The sequence below is a fragment of the Podarcis filfolensis genome, assembly GCF_964270895.1.
Source record: "Podarcis filfolensis genome assembly, chromosome: 10".
NCBI lineage: Eukaryota > Metazoa > Chordata > Lepidosauria > Squamata > Lacertidae > Podarcis > Podarcis filfolensis.
Genome location: NC_139612.1, coordinates 3541859 through 3559344, shown reverse-complemented (window position 1 = coordinate 3559344; position 17486 = coordinate 3541859). Strand labels below are relative to the sequence as shown.

Sequence of the window (17486 nt, the reverse complement as noted above, 5' to 3'; positions counted from 1 at the left end):
TTGCTCCTCGTGGCCCTTCTCCCTTTGATAACCTCCAACACGCACAACACTTTAACCTATATTTGAGGAAAACATTCCTCCCTCAAATGAACAGTAGGAGCCACATCACCTCACAGCTTTGAAAAGCAGATGGTGAGGGCGAAGCAGAGAGCTTCAAGCAAGTGAATGGTTTGGTTTGAATGAATCTGCGAAGAGAAATTTCGGTTTGATTTTTTGAAGAGAGAAATTCACCATGCTCAGTGTCTTCCTACTCCAGAACACATCCCCTCCAGGAGCAAAAGGGCAATCAAGCAGATTAAAAGAAAACATTGGGTTAATGTTCTACCTGCAATAATGCCATCCATCTGTTCCAAAGCGGCAGCCAGCATCTCACTTGCATCACTCATCATTTTCTGGATTCTGCAAATACCTGAAGTAATGAAGCGACAATGTTAAACATGTTTTTCAACCCTTCAGAAGCCACAACTAAATTAAGCAATCTGCAAACGATCATAAAATCAGAGTTGGAAGGGGCCCCAAGGGTCATCTAGTCCAACTCCTTACTTCACTTCAGCATTTGCAGAAGAGGATTTTGTTCCCAACAATGTCCACAGGTGCACGTCACCCAGGCCTGCTTGAGGCAAGGCTGGGTTGCTTGGGAACCTTGCGTTTGTGTGGGGAGGGAGATTGCATTCCTGCAGAATGCCTAGTTCCAACAGCATGCACAGTTATAGCCTGTCTGGTTTGGAGAACATCTGTTCCCTTCTAAAGCTGGCAGATGAAAAGTTAGCTCACAGGAGAACTGAGGTCTTAACAAACCCTCAAAAACCACATATTTTGCAGTTGTGTCCTGCTAGCTACAATGGGATTTATAAAGAGAACAACAAGGTTTATAGCTTCAGCTCATAACCAGCTGCAAAAATTGCAAGAAAAATGTTGTAAAACTGAACCAGCACACACAAGTTGCGATTCAGGCAGCACACCAGGGGCATGTGGTGGGCCACCAAGTGCTGCCTCCCTGGGACTGCAAAATCAGAGAAACTGTCAAATACTTGGTAAACCAAAGAAAATGGCTGGGTGGCTTCATGTGGACTGCTGGTCACCAGCTGCACAGGCTCTACACAACAGAGGCCCCCAATGCTCTCCCCAAGAGCTGTTCTCATTATGTTTTAGGGTTTTATGCAAGATACCACACATTTGCCAGCCACAAGCATGGAGCTGACAGGTTGTAAAATGTAAGCAGTTTGTTTCTGTTAGTGGCTTTTGCTAATCATGCAGAACCATTTTTCTTCTTTAAAAATACATAGGTTGCCACAAACTACCACAACATGATGTGATAAACACTTTTTTTTTTTAAAAAAAAGATGCTTTTATTGTTTTATTACTTGTTGTTAGCCATTCGAGGCTCCTTTGAGAAGAAGGGAAAGATATAAATTTAATAAATAAAACAAGAGAGTTTGGAGCCTGCTGTTTGTCGACCAATCAGGGTCTTGTTGCTGGCCTCCATATATGAGCTGAAACATACATTATTAGAAAGGCAAGTGGTACAGCTTTTTGCTTGTGGCCACTTCAAACAAGAATCAAACATTGAAATGTCCTCCTGCAAATCAAACAAAACTAGCATGTTATGGAAAGGGCTAGCGCAGGTTTGGCAGAGGGGGTTGGCGTCATCTTTTTCTTTGAAGGTTTACTTTAAATTGCACCCCCATAACATAAGAAATCAATCAAATCTCCCACCTAAGTGAAATACTAGCATCCAACAACAGATGCACAAGCAATTTCATGTAATGTATTTTGGCGCTTCAACATTCTTCTATTCTATATGCCCCCTGCACATCCTTATTTTCCACGTCCCCAAGAACACATCACAATCCAGCCTCTTCCATTCACACCCTCATCCTTCCCCGCTTCTCATCTGCCATGTGCCAGACTCCAGGCACCTACGTATTATGAGTGGCGGAAAATCTGGTCCTGAATGGGCACCATGTTCAATAGACTACATCAGTGCTGGCACAGACAAAGACACAAAAGAAGATTTAAGCAGCAGCTCCACCGTTGCTTGCAAGGCCACTCAAACCCACAGAAGCCTAACAGACCAGAGGCAGCAATCAGAAAGCGCCATGCTAAAGTTCAACTCTCTTGCAGCTTCATTCATAAAGCTTAAATGGAGGATTAACCCTCCCCCTTGCATTTGCAGCCGCTGAACGTTGCTTAATCCCTCAGTTTACATTCTCACTTTTTAGAATTTATTCTAACACCTTGTGAAGTGCAGCAAGAAGCAGACATCTGTTACCAAGGAGACAGGGGCGGGATCAAGCTAGCATCTGTGCAAATGACAATGCCATTTCACAAACTGTGTTTGCTGGCACCTCTAAACAAAATTGATGCCTTGATGGGGCATCGATTTAATAATTTAGGATAGATTTTTGGAGTTTAGCCAGCTGTATATTCATATGGTAGACAGTCGCAATCGAAATTATTCAAAATTTACAGACTTTCAGCTGTTTGCAATGAGCAAATCAAACAAAAGCAATTGAAATTGCTCAACACAACAGATGCTTCATTTCCCCAAATTCAGCTGAAAATACAACTTATACTGGCTTCTCCTGTCTCACTATTATTCAGCCCCCTGAATAGAATCTGTAACAACAGCACAAATACAACAGGTTTTTTCTCAAACACACCTGATGTAACCAATCAAGGGCTTAATTAGTTGCACCAGGTGTGCTTCAGCTGCAACACACGAAATACCTGAACTGACTAGGGGTTTCCTGAGTGTCAAATTTGGCTGCATGGTAAAAATATAGGTAGGTCAAGAGAATGGTCCAAGAAGGTAAGAGAAGAGATTATCGCCCTTCACAAACAAGGTGATGGATACAAAAAGATAGCAAAGGCACTGAATGTTCCTAGACACACTGTTGGAAACATAGTTTGCAAGTTCAAAGCTACACTACCTGGACGGGGCAGAAAAAAGAAGCTATCTGAGGCAGCAACCAGATTTCTGAGAGGGCAGGCTGGGGGGAAACCCTCAAGTGACTGCAAAAGAGCTGCAGCAAGACATGGTGGCAGTGGGCACTGAGGTTTCAGTGAACACAGTAAAGCACAGACTAAAACACATATGCTTTCCATGCCAGAACTCCAAGACGTACACCAGTAGTGACCCCAAAGCACAAGAAAAGTCAACTCCAATATACTCAAAATCATATAAATAAGCTGCAGAGTTTTGGGATTCTGTTCTGTGGAGCAACGAAACAAAATCGGAACTTTTCGGCTCCTTGGATCAGTGCTATGTCTGCAGGAAGAAGAATGCTGCGTACTCTGAAGAGAACACTCTGCCCACAGTGAAGCATGGTGGTGGCTTGGTGATGCTCTGGGGCTGCTTTGCACCCTCCAGGACTGGAAACTTGCAGCCTGTGAAAGGCAGGCTGGATTCATTGAAGTATCATGAAATCCTAGGAGGATTGTGAAGAAGCTGAAGCTTCGGTGTCACTGGACAACGATCCCAAGCATACCTCAAATTCCACCAAGGTTTGGTTGCAGAAATAGTCCTGGAAGGTTCTACAGTGGCAATCACAGTCACCTGACTTGAACCCCACAGAAAATCTCTGGTGCGAGGAATGGGCTCAGATTCCTCAGGAATGCTGCTGGAAGCTGCTATCTGGCTATGGATCTCGTTTACAGCACGTCATAGCAGCCCAAGGCTGCTCTACTAAACACTAAAGATGCTTGCCATGGAGAGGCTGAATAATAGTGAGACTGGACAAGCCAGTATAAGTTGCAGTTTCAGCTGAATTTGGGGAAACCACCTGAAGCACCTGTTGTGTTGAGCTATTTCATTATTATTATTCTAATTCTTTTCAAAATTTAAAAAAAAAATCTTTTTTAAAAACATACACACATACAGTGGTACCTCGGGTTAAGTACTTAATTCGTTCCAGAGGTCCATTCTTAACCTGAAACTGTTCTTAACCTGAAGCACCACTTTAGCTAATGGGGCCTCCTGCTACTGCCACGCCGCAATTTCTGTTCTCATCCTGAAGCAAAGTTCTTAACCCGAGGTACTATTTCTGAGTCTGTAACCTGAAGCATATGTAACCCGAGGTACCACTCTATACATATACACACAGACATATACACTTATTTTAAGAAAACCATATTCATATCAATACCTTTATGAGGTTCCCTGAACCCCAGCACTTCCTCCCACCCTCCCCTGGCTTCCAGAATTCTTCCCCTTTTAACTGCCTCTAATTACTTTATCTAACTTTGTTATACTATTGTTATCCTTTGTTAATTTAAATTACAAGCGTTATGTGAATCCTGCTAATGTTTTTAAACTCTCATAGTGTTCTTTAATGTATTCAATAAAGTTATACCATTTTTTTCAGTTCCTTGTAAATCCTTTCCCAGAAGGGCTCAGCTATTTTACATGTCCACCACATATGGTGGAATGTATCCTCCTTAACTTTACACTTCCAACATATGTTGGTTCTGTTCTTATACATTTTTGCAAGTCTTGTAGGAGTCAGATACCATCTATACATCATTTTCATAATATTTTCTTTTAATGGACAGCAAGCAGTAAATTTTTGATCTTTATTCCATAACTTTTCCCATGAGGTAATTTGTATGTTATGTCCCACATCTTTTGCCCAATGAATCATTACAGATCTTATTTCCCTATCTTTTGTTTCCCACTCCAGCACCAATTTATATATTTTTGACAGACTTTTTTCATTATTTTCCAGCAGTTCTCTCTGCAATCTTGAAAGTTCTTTACCAAAACCAGCTCCTTTATCCAGCCTAAAAATATCATTAAATTGATATTGTTTTGAGCTATTTCAATTGCTTTTATTTGATTTTCTCACTGCAAGCAGCTGAAAGTCTGTAAATTTTGATTATAAACCTGATTTGCAATGGGGCTTGAATAATTTTGGTTGCAACTGTCATCCTTCGTAACACTTAGTGAATGGAATACTGGGCCAGCAAGATATAGATGCGTCTGAAGATTAATTGTCTGGGGTCTGAAATACTGGGGGTTGGAGAGAGAGAAAAGTGTCTTCTCCACTCCCTGTGAAATGTTCCAGGTACAGAATTTTGGTAGCTTCATTTTTTTATGAAGTAGGAGAAGGATACAGATACAATTCTATACTCTGCTGTACAGGGCACTGGAAAACTTATATAGCTGAGATACCGTAAATTACTAAGGATTATGCCTGGTACATAGTAGCCTTGGTGACAGAACATTTACTGTAAATACAGATACAGCATAAAGCTAAAGCAGAAGGTTCAGGCTGGGAGAAATATCTGGCACGTCCTCTCTTCCACTTCCTTAATGAAGATCAACGCCATAAAACTAATGGAAGCTAGCCATCAAAGTGTTACGTGTCATCTACAGCCCAGGTAGCGCAAGCCTATAGATCAGGGGTCTGCAACCCGCGGCTCAGGAGCCGCATGTGGCTCTTTTACACCTTTGCCGTGGCTCCGGGGCGGATACTAGCGAAGGGAGGAGGCGCATTGTGCGCCCCGACACTCCCCACTGTGGCGGGCGCTGTACTGGCTGTGACGTCGCATGGGGGCGGTGCGTGCGTTAGTCACGCACCGTCCTGACGTCACCTTCCCGCCCGCCCGCCCGCTACATTGTAAGGGGCATGTACGTTGGTCACTGCATTGAAAGGGGGCATGTACGCTGGTCACTGTTTTGAAGGGGAGTGAAGAATACACACACACAAAAAGGTAACTTGTTAATTTAACGTTTATTTCTATGAGGAGGAGTAATTCTGAGGGGTCAAACAAAGAAATAATAAAAAAGTTACAAAAAAGTTATTTTTATAATGACGAGTTTTGCGGCTCCCAGTTTTTTTTTCTTCGGAAACGGGTCCAAGTGGCTCTTTTTGTCTTAAAGGTTGCAGACCCCTGCTATAGATCCACTCCAGCTATAGATCAGCAAAAACAGTATCCTCTCCCTGTCAAAGTGCTTTACATTTATCCTCACCATAACTCTGCAAGAAAAGTCATCCTTTTTTCTGCTTTACAGACAGGCAACAGGAGGTAGCAATTTTAATAATTTTTTTAAAATTATATCCCGCCCATCTGGCTGGGTTTCCCCAGCCACTCTGGGTGTCTTACAGCTTATATAAAAACACAACAAAACATCAAACATTAAAAAACAAAATATCCTATGCAAGAAACAAACAAACCAATAAATCAATAGAAACAAACAAACAACAACAATAAACAGTTAGCAGTAATTTTAATTTGGGTATAACTGTAAACCCCAACTAAACATTTAACCAAGACCAACCAGACAAAAACAAAACAGAGCAACCAAAATTAGAACTGTTTAAAACATTTTAGCCAGTTGCCCGAAGTCAAGAGTTGTTCCAGCAATGTCCCTCCAGCCTCCCAGGAGCCTTTGAGCTGTTCAGGGTGATTCTGCGCCCTGCCTCTAAGCCAGATGGAAAGGAGCCTTGCAGTCTTCCTTCCAGCACCCAGGCAGATAGATAGAAACTGCAACTTATTCCCAGGGCTGTTTCTCACTTTTATGGACTGGAATCTTCTAATGGAGAAGGGGGAACACCATACAAGCAGAGTAATATCAAGGGCCTTTTCACAGCATTGAAGCTTGATCCAATTCATTTTTCCCCCTGATCTTTTCTCTGCTTATTTCCAATGAGATGTCTTCTGCATTTCCTCCTCTCACTGCCATGCTGTGGTTTGCCTTTTCAACCCAAGGGATTTTCTTGGGCGCTTGCATTTTGTCTGCAACGCCATTCAACAGTTGTTTATCACACATCTCATCTGTATCTCCAGACACAAAGAGCACAGGAGACTTAATGGACAATAAATCTTCATCCCGAAGTTTAGATTGAAGCTTTGGCCAATGCAGCGGATAAAACCTTGAATGAAGCTGTCATTATCTTGGTCTACTTGATGTATCACGGAGGCAGCAGCACACAAGCCACTTGAACAGCCTCCAAGAAAAATGCCAGAAAGTGTGTAGTTGCCTGATGATCTTAAATATTCCACAACACCTTTATATGCTGGGGCCGGATGCGGTCCAATCACCTTCTCAATCCGGCCTGCGGACGGTCTGGGAATCAGCATGTTTTTACATGAGTAGAATGTGTCCTTTTATTTAAAATGCATCTCTGGATTATTTGTGGGGCATAGGGATTCGTTCATTATTTTTTTCCAAAATATAGTCCAGCCCACCACATGGTCTGAGGGACAGTGGATCGGCCCACAGCTGAAAAAGGTTGCTGACCCCTGCTTTAGTTCTATAGATGATATTGAGGCTTTTGCAGGTAAATCACAGACACAGAAATCTATGAGAGGCCAGGTAGTTTGCCAAAGATACAAGGTGAGAGAAATTCATATCACCAGATGCTCCGTAAGTAAGAACCACAGCATATGGCAGCTTCTTCTCGGGGATGGAGAAAACGGTGTCTAGATATTTGCTTCCAAATGGTATTTTCAACATTGGTGTCTTTTTTTCCCTTTTCTCTTTTTTGTTCTTTTTTATATATGTGTGCTTATTTGAAAAATATATGTATGTATATATTTGTATGTATTTTGCTTGTATTTTGTAATAATTATGTTAAATAAAATTTAATTTAAATTTTTTTAAAAAACATTGGTGTCTTAAGAGTCACCCATCTTCCTGTTACAATCTGGAAATTCGTGTCTCAGAACTCTTAGCTACAAATCAATTTAGCTTAAGCTGTCCAATAAAGTCCAAAAATTTTACTCGGATCTGCCATGTTTTGGTTCAATGCTGTATACCAGAGATGACTGACATGTGTGTCTTGTTTCCATCCCCACGTTGTTGGACTATAACGTCTTCCATCCCTGAGCATGGGCCATGCTGGGCAAAGACTAGCGGGAGTGGTCATCCAACAACATCTGGACAGAGACAGCTTAGCCACACCTGCTCTACAAAGTACTGTACATGGACCTGTTTGGAGAGCCCTGCTGGTAGGCTCATCTCTAGAGAGAAACTGAAATATGGGCCTTGGAACATAGCCTTCTCTCACTTGCTCTCTCCCCCACTCTCCTCCCAGCAGCAATTGGGAAAGAACCCACATCGAATAAGTCCCCTCCAGGCATTTCCAAGTGAAAAGTGTTCCTTGTGTAGAAGGTGGTACTGGGAATTTAGTATCAAATTCTGCATGATTCACTTCTGATACAAAAAGCAAGAGAACCTGGCCATTTGGAAGCAAAATGATGGTCTAAACTGAAGTCATTTGCTTTTGTGAATACACAGGTAAAATCTTAACATTATGGATTATTGTTATTTTATTTCAGGCAGCTAGGCAGCTACATGTGCAGAGAGTATGCAGTCACAAGCTTTAAAAACTAGTTCATCGAAAGATGCCCCATCAATCTGTCTAAAGGAAAGCAGGCTTGAGCATGAACAGTAACCTCTGATTGACAGAGGAGAAAGTTCCTGACATACGCCTCTTTCAGTAACCTACTTTCTGAAGTTAGGGAAGCTAAATCTTGAAAAGCAAACAGTAATCTACATGAATGAACTGCACAGGCTAAAAAAAGAGCAGTCAGATCAAAGAGTTGTAAAATTCCACAAGCAGCAGCTTCTTGGGGCATGAAGGCCACATTTGCAATCTCCCTGAAACTGGCATAATAGACCCCTCCGCTCTCTGATCCCATGTGCGCAATAAAGAGCCATCATTTCAGGGACCAAAAATAGACAGATGTTAGATACAGACTCATTCATTCAATACAGCTGTTAACAGTTTGATTTCAAAATCTGTCTATCCCTACAAGAGGAACCAGTAAGGTTCAAAACACACCAGGAATTGCCTGCTGATACTTAGTTAAAGGTAGACATGTACTATGCGGGGTTTCCATTATTTAATTGGGTTGTAGCACGTCCCATTGCAAAACTTCAGAACAGGTAACAATATACTAATGGTTCTGGTCTCTCCTGGACTATTGGCCACCAGTAGCTTGAATTAAAATGTCTTCTATAACTTCCAGAAGACCACTCCACCAGGCTCGAGTTTTGGCTAATCTGCAGGGAAAGAAATTATTCCTAGTCTACATTAAAGGGTGTGGTGGAACAAAGGAGTAAAAGTGGTCCCTTGTACATCTTAGACACGAGCTATTCAGGGTTTTATAGGCCATCACTAATACCTTTCCTTCTTTATTCAATTCGAGTTCAACACAGACCACAGGATACTATTAATATGCTCCCAACTGACTCACATCCAATAAGAAGTTCAACTGATAAAAATAATAATTTATTATTTATACCCTGTCCATCTGACTGGGTTGCCCAAGCCACTCTGGGCAGCTTTCATCATATATAAAAACACAGTAAAACATTAAACCTTAAAAAGCTTCCCTATACAGGACTGCCTTCAGGTGTTTCTAAATGTCATATAATTACTCATCTCCTTAACATCTGATGGGATGGCATTCCACAGGGCAGGCGCCACTACCAAGAAGGCCCTCTGAGACTTCCTGCATGGTGGGCAGGAGTCATATATAGTCTGTTCGAGTCCAGTGCCAAAACCAATACTACTCACATTCTGTAACCAATAAAAGTTGTGGCCTTTTCCTAAAATACTGGTGTCCACGTGTTTTATTCATCAAAGGAGGGAGTGCGGGGCCTTGACACGCAATTACTCATCTCCTTAACATCTGATGGGAGCGCATTCCACAGGGTGGGCACCACTACCAAGAAGGCCCTCTGCCTGGTTCCCTGTAACTTCACTTCTTGCAGTGTGGAACCTGCCAGAAGTTCCTCGGTGCTGGATCTCAGTGTCCAGGCTAACAATGGGGGTGGAGAGCTTCTTTAGGTATACAGGACCAAGGCCGTTTAGGGCTTTAAAGATCAGCACCAACACTTTAAATTGTGCCCAGAAACATACTGGGAGCCAATGTAGGTCTTTCAATGTAGGTCTCGGTGGCCACTCCCAGTCACCAAACTAGCTGACACATTCTGGATTAATTGCAGTTTCCTTCAAGTCACCTTCAAAGGTAGCCCCACGTAGAGTGCATGCAGTAGTCCAGGCGGGAGATAACCAGAGCATGCACCACTCTGGCGAGACAGTCTGCGGGCAGGTAGGGTCTCAGCCTGCGTACCAGGTGGAGCTGGTAGACAACTGCCCTGGACACAGAATTGACCTGCACCTCCATGGGCAGCTGTGAGTCCAAAATGACTCCTAGGCTGCGTACCTGGTCCTTCAGGGGCACAGTTACCCTATTCAGGACCACGGAGTCCCCCACACCTGCCCGTTTCCTGTCCCCCAGCAACAATATTTCTGTCTTGTTGGATTCAACTTCAATCCGTTAGCCACCACCCATCCTCCAACTGCCTCCAGACACTCACAAAGGACCTTCACTGTCTTCACTGGATCTGGTTTACAAGAGAGGCAGAGCTGGGTATCACCCACATACTGGTGAACACCCAGCCCAAACCCCCTGATGATCTCTCCCAGTAGCTTCATATAGATGTTAAAAAGCATGGGGGAGAGGATGGAGCCCTGGGCACCCCCCAAGTGAGCACACTCATCCCCCAACACCACTTTCTGGACATGGCCCAGGAGAAAGGAGCAGAAGCACTGTATAACAATGCCCCCAGCTCCCGACACCCCATGATGGTCCAGAAGGATACCATGATTATGGTTTGGTTCGTAATCCTTCCTCCTAGTGAGGTGTATAAGCAGCCATCTACTGTGATCTACTTCCGTTTTTCTGTAAACTTTATTCAGAATTTAAAGAATCTTTTTGCTGCTCTTCAATTAAAATATTTTCAGGCCATTTCAGATGAGCAGCCCCAAAAAACTTTACCTCTCATTGGCACAAGAACTACTGATGCTAGGAAAAGCCTTCTTCTTTTGTTCTGGCATGGTTCGTGTTCCAGATATGTCCAAATTGTGATTCATGCTGAGATGCAAGGGGCATCCTCCTCAGAGTGAGGATAAATATGTTGGTATTGGGAGCTACTGGATGATTCAGCCAAAAGCACAATTCAGACACTGAGTCTAACTGGAAAAGGGCACAGCCAGAGCAGTATATCAAGCAGAGGCACAACAGCCAGACATGGGAGCCTTTCATCATTTAATTCATTTGTTTTTCACAGAATACTAGCATATATCCTGGAGGTGCAGTTTGGAAACGACAGACCTTTTTAAATCTGGAATGAGCAGCACAGTATAAGAAAAGAATTAGAGTATGCTTTAGTACCAGCTTGCATCCAGGAGTTCCATGCTCTGCACAGCAAACAGGGAAAGAATGCAACCCCCTCAATGCATTTTTTAAACAGGCAGATTAGAGTAGGGGCTGGAACAGCCAGGTACAGAGTCCTGGGAAAAACATTTCTCCCACATTAGTCAGTGCTTTGAAACAACACAATAAGAAACAACAGACTACTACTGGGGGGGCGGGGTTCACATGCGACTCAAATGCACCCTATGGTACAAGATGCTATAAAACAGTTTCAAAAGGGGGAAACACATTTGCGAGAACCGAGAACAGATGCTTTTTAACAAGTGAAAACCTGTTCAGTAAAAATGATGTGATGATAGTATCCCTCTTATCCATTTAATATGCGCACACTGTGAACAGACATGTTCTTGTACTAACAGGGCAAATAAAGTGAGCAGGTTGTGGGGAGTCAGATTTTTAGTAGGCTTATGCTATTTTCATCAGCAGTAGAGAAGATTTAAAGGGGGGGAGACATAGGTACAAGTACACACATAAACAGGAAAAGAAATCCTTCAGCACAAAAAATGTCCCGACATGAGTAAAGAGCATCAGTAAGTTCATATGCATTTTTCAAATTGCTTTGAAGGACCATTTCAAACAGACATTCACTCTTACTTTCCCAAAACAACACAGACAAATAATCCATGCCAATTCCTGCACTCACCACTGAACACCTTGTTTGGCTTAACAATTCGTCAAGGCTAGACAGCAAAAGCCAATTTCAAGCCAAAGTAAATTTCCATTATCAGTCAAGAACTACTTTATCAGCTATTGACATTCCAGTTGTGTTGCGTACCTATAAATGTGGCCATTTCTTAAAGCTGGCAGAGAGAAGCTGTGGCGTTTGCCCCCTAGGATGTGTCAAGGAAAGGGTTAAAATGGGTGTGAGGTGATTGGCCAGTGAGAATGCAAGGGGGGAGTAACAGTTAGAGTGGGAGGTTTTGAAAAGTCAGTTGAGGTCTGGGGGTTGACAGTTGAGGCTTGTCAGTTGGGAGTTGAGGCGTGGGTGTTGGAGAAGGAAGAGGGTGGCTTAGGTGTGGGTTGGTAGAGTTGTATTGCGAGAGAGGGAGAGGAATTGTTAGGGAGTTAGATAGAAAGTTGGGAATAATTCAGTTTGAAGTTGTAGGAACTAAGATTTAAGAAACTGTTAAGAGAAATAAACGGAAACCATACACTTGTTCCTGCATTTAAAAATAAACTTGATTATTTGTTTATGTTAACTCCATGTGTCTCCGTGAGAAGCGGGGTGGTGGCAGCGAAGAAAGCAACCGCAGTGGTGGCACAGGGTCAATAGACCGTCAAAGGTCCAGGGGCCCTGTGTGATCGCCACAGAAGCTTCATTTCTAAATGATAAATCAAAACCCTTCTTGGCTAAATGAGCTGTATGGATGTACTCTGAAACAAGTATTTATGAAGAAAAAGAACAAAAATTCCCTCAACAAACAGCCTTGCTTTACACACATAGGATGGAAATATTTCCCTGCACAAAGATTACAGCAGTCTGCTAAGTGCCGTGCCTCAAATATGGACTTTAGAAAGGTTTAAACAAATTGTATAGTTTGTCGCTGTGCTGTAGAGAGAAGTGTGGGGCAGAAGAGCCCATCCAGGAGAAGGAAAACTCTGTTTCTAGACATAAATCTGGAGTGCAATCCCAAAGACTGTTGGAGGGAACCTTGTACGCCTCCTTCCAGCAACTCCTGCAGCCAAGCGGGTGCCAAAAGTCTCCTTTCCTTTGGACCACATCAGCAAGGCTGAGAGGGGACTCTTGTCATCTGGGCAGCCCAGGACCTCCAGACACACGGCCCAGACTTGTGCCCCAGGAACTGCTGCTAACACAGCGATTAGACTTCACCCCCAGAGGCACACTCTACTGTCTCTCAATACAGATGGATGCCAACAATAGTCTACCCTGTCCCAACACATCTGTGCCATCCACCCAGTCACCACTTGTTCTTCTTTGCTACACAGCCCCTTCATTCTAGTTAAGGGTGGAAAGAAGGGAGAATTGTGCCAGATAGGAGGTATTTCTGGACAAGGCTCCCCAATACACTTTGCTGCCTAAGATAAAGGAAAGGGTGGCACAGATACACACCCCAGTGTCACATACAGAAACCTGGCTGCTGGCCTGACTGCTGCCTCTTATCTCAACACTGGTGACAGGATAGTGTCCTCCACTGCACCTGAGGCAGCAAGCTAGTGGGGGGGGGGCAAGACAGACTGTGTAACATACACAGGTCTGCCACCCAACAGAGGGGAGAGGTCATGAGGCTTAGGAGGGATAGCCAGGGGGCTGTCACAGCTGCCCCCCCAACATCTGCCACTTGAGATTAATCACTTGACTTCACCTGATGGTGGGGCCAGCCCTGGTTCTGAAGCACTCTTCATTTTGGCTATATGGCTGGAAGCAAACTGTTGGGGTCTTATGTACCTGCCTCTTAGTTCTAGGGCAGGGATGGGGAACAGGCAGCCTTCCACATGTTGCTGGAGTAGAAATCCCATCATCCCTGATCATTTGCCACACTGGCTGGGCAACCACATCTGGAGGCCTGCAGTTTTACTTAGTTAAGCGAGTTCCAGTAAAATATCTGAACCTAGCGCACCTTTCAAGTTGGCAGTGGCAGGGAGAGATTCACAGCTGTGCCTTGGTTATATTCAAAACTAAAATTAGAAATGAAAGGCTATGGTTACTTTTTTATACCTCCAAATAAGCTGAGATGTGTATTCTGGAGAAATAATCACTTTTGGTTTGAAACACAAGTTGGAAGATTCTCCCTGCCTTCTCTACATAGCAGCCCTGAACTGATGGGATGAACTAATGAAGATTTCAACAGGATTGTGGTAGCCTAATTCTCACAGATAGCAGATGAGATGAACCTGTTTCCGGTTATACCATTTCAGATTGCAGATCCTTTTTTTAAAAATGGTCTCCATTGAAAAGATTAGCACATCACGAAAGATACAAGACGTTATTGTTGTAGTTGTTGTTGTTGTTTTATATGCCACCCATCTGACTGGGTTACCCCAACCACTCTGGGCATCTCCCAACAAAATATTAAAAACACAATAAAACCTAAAACATTTAAAACATCCCTGTACAAGGCTGCCTTCAGATGTACTGTATACAGATGTATTTTGTAAGGGGGAGATTTGTACCAATAGGGCGTGTTAGATTTTTCAACTTCCAAATTCTAAAAATGAGGGGTGTTAAAAAGCTGTAATATGACTTGGGAATTCAAAATATATTTTGGTTAGTAAGTAAAATATGTGCAAACTTGTACAGAAATCATTAAAAATGATTGCCAAGTATTTGCAGTTCTATTCCATTATTATTATTATTAAGCATTACCTGACATTTTCAGAAGGTAAAATCAAAATTCTTTGGTTTTCAAAAACATTTTATATGCTTCTTCATCAAACGTAGACTTAAAAAGCTAAATGTTGTGCAATCACAAAAAATAGTAGTAGATTTGAATTCCTTACAGTCCCAGTAACATTTTAAAGACCCTGCACTGAATAAATTTTCAAAAATTAAGTTTCACCCCTTAAAATGAGACACCCTATTGTACCCAGGAGTCCTGAACCATTTGAGTCTCCTACTCCCAGGAAGCCTGAAGTTATTTAATTCAGTTTATGAGAATGGGCCTAAAAAGAGGAGCAACTAATCAAAATGATATTCCAGCTTTCAAATGTCAAAGAAGAAAGGAAGATACTGTAAGCAGTTTGTGCCCTTTTTTCAATCCTGAAGCAAAACCAAACCACAGATGCCAAGCAATTCAACTAACCTTTTAATAAGAGAGTGAACATTTTATATTATAGAAAGCGCATGCGCATGAAAATATAGCAAGACATTCTTAACATTCTTAGGTGAATTCTAATACCTGTTTAGCTATTTTGCATATCTCTTGCAGGACTGCTGTCCAGAACGGTTGGATTTTAGGGGATTCCCACCACATGTGCGTGTGGAGGTGCAGACTCTACAATATCTTGGTGAGGTTTCTGGGCGTAGCGGTGCCAGTTTCCATGGTGTTAAGTACCACCTGTAGGTGACATGCAGCCCTCTTTCTAGTCAGAGGGACTGTGCTGAATCCTACATACTGATCTCTCTGTGATCCGTATTTAGTGAAGGAGGAAGGGGAGGTAAAGTATTAACCTTTTATCACTTCTTGGCCACGGTGTCATCAAGATGGTAAAATACTTTCAGAAGTTAAAATTACCCTCAGTTAAAACTATAAATTGTGTCTGCTGTAATTAGAAATGGAATACTTAAGTTTGGTTGAGAATGTTATTTTATTTAACTTTTAAGTTTACTGTTTCTCCTTTCCCAAAGAAAAATGAGTACCATCTGAAAGACAGCATATCTCAGACGGATTTAAGATAACTCTATGAAGATTCTCCAACAGCTACAAAAAACCCCCTGGTGTTTACTCATTTACATTCTTTTGAACTTAATCTGGTCACCTCCACACAAACCTCACCCTTTGGGTAAATATACTTTAGATATTTCATTGCTTAATTATGCAGCAAAACATTCCTACTGCTCATATTATTTATGCATTGAAAATCAATATACCCATTTTTCTGAGACATTCCACTTGGATCAGCAGATCTAGAGGGAGGGGGAAACAATCAAACCATTCATTTATGGATCTCCAGCTGCTAATGTAAGCAAGGAAATGCCGCACATTCCCCTAGCATGGTATTGACACAGTCATGAGGCTATGAAACAAACGAGCAGATTATGTGAGCATCTTTCAGAGAGCTCTTCCAAAAGGAAAAGAATCAATTGCCTCTCCAACATATTAGCAAAACACCAACGTCTTTTACTATACACTTTGACAAAACTTAAGACAAAGGCTACCACAGAACCATAGAAAGTAACTGGGGACGCAGGTGGCGCTGTGGTCTAAACTACTGAGCCTTGGGCTTGCTGATCGGAAGGTCAGCGGTTCAAATCTGTGCAATGAAATGAGCTCCCATTGCTCTGTCCCAGCTCCTGCCAACCTAGCAGTTCAAAACCACACCAGTGCAAGTAGATAAATAGGTACCACTCCGGTGGGAAGGTAAACGGCATTTCAGTGCACTCTGGCTCTTGTCACGGTGTCCTGTTGTGCCAGAAGTGGTTTAGTCATGCTGGCCACATGACCCAGAAAGCAGTCTGTGGACAAATGCCAGCTCCCTCGGCCTGAAAGCAAGATGCGTGCCGCACTCCACAGTCGCCTTTGGCTGGACTTCACTGTCCAGGGGTTCTTTACCTTTTCTTTTTTTAACCTTTACTTGGGATGGAATGTACCTGTGACCAGATTTATATCATCATCATATTTTCAAGTCTTTCTGGGCTTGTGCTTCACAGCCACACACCCCGAAGAAAAAAGTACCAGCAGACTTGGGGTTAACCACGAATGGTGATAAATGTAGAAAGAACCATTTCATTTAAAAAAGGAGAGCTGTCCACACACATAAAGAAATTAACCGCTGATTGATAGCTCAGTTGGTAGAGCATGAGAGTCTTAATCTCACAGTCATGGGCTTGAGCCCCACACTGGGCAAAGGATTCCTCCATTGGGGGTGGGGGTGGACTAGATGACCCTCATGTTCCCTTCCAATTCTATGATTATACTTCATTAACCGTACATTTGAGATGACCCAATTCTATGAAGTATAGCTGGATCAGCATGGTCCAACATGCCTTTTTTCGCAGCCCTCAGCAACATGTGATGTCGTCGTCCTCCTCGCAGCCCCCACACTGCCTTCCCAAAGCCGGGTGAGGTGCTCGACTTTGGGTCCTCCAGCCTCCTTCCCAAAACCTAGTTAGCACTTTCCCAGATTTCCCAGATTTGGGGAGGAGGCAAGGGGGCTCCAGGATCCTGCCAGAGCCACGCACCCCCTTCCCAAAGCCTGATGCCTTGCTCTGCTAGCTTTGAAAAGGTGGACAAGGGGTGGGGGTGGTGTCAAATTTTGGCCCCACTCCCACCCCAATTATTATTATGATTAATATTACCCCACCCATCTGGCTGGGTTTCCCCAGCAATGTGACAAGGCAGTGTGTGCCCCCCCCCGGTATGAAATGTTGGGTGGCCCTGGGCTAGAGCTAGGCACACATGTGTTGAACCCCTGCAAAAACAAAGAAACAAACACAACGAGAACCCAAACTCAAATACAGTCCAATGATGACTGAGTATGTACAGTAGGCACAAAATGGTGGCTTTGATATGATGTGGAAACACCAAGATAAGACTGGATAGAATTATGAGCTTTGTCTGGACTGATTGGGA

The 17486-nt window shown here is 43.0% G+C and overlaps 2 protein-coding genes across 51 annotated transcripts in view; one reads left to right on the top strand and one right to left on the bottom strand.

Annotated features, from left to right (window-relative positions):
* The window catches only part of PPFIBP1 (PPFIA binding protein 1), a 116673-nt gene that overhangs the window by 49652 nt on the left and 49535 nt on the right, over window positions 1–17486 (bottom strand). For all 50 annotated transcript variants that reach the window (XR_014539383.1, XR_014539384.1, XM_083575016.1 and 47 more), the window contains one exon: window positions 326–409. Coding sequence is in view for 48 of the 50 variants with exons in the window: in XM_083575016.1 (XP_083431142.1) it covers window positions 326–389 (64 nt within the window). In the remaining 2 variants the exon portion in view is untranslated. Of the gene's footprint in view, window positions 1–325; window positions 410–17486 lie in introns of those variants that run through there.
* LOC310744243 (uncharacterized protein) overlaps window positions 1–17486 on the top strand; it is a 40489-nt gene that overhangs the window by 2762 nt on the left and 20241 nt on the right. The window lies entirely within an intron of this gene.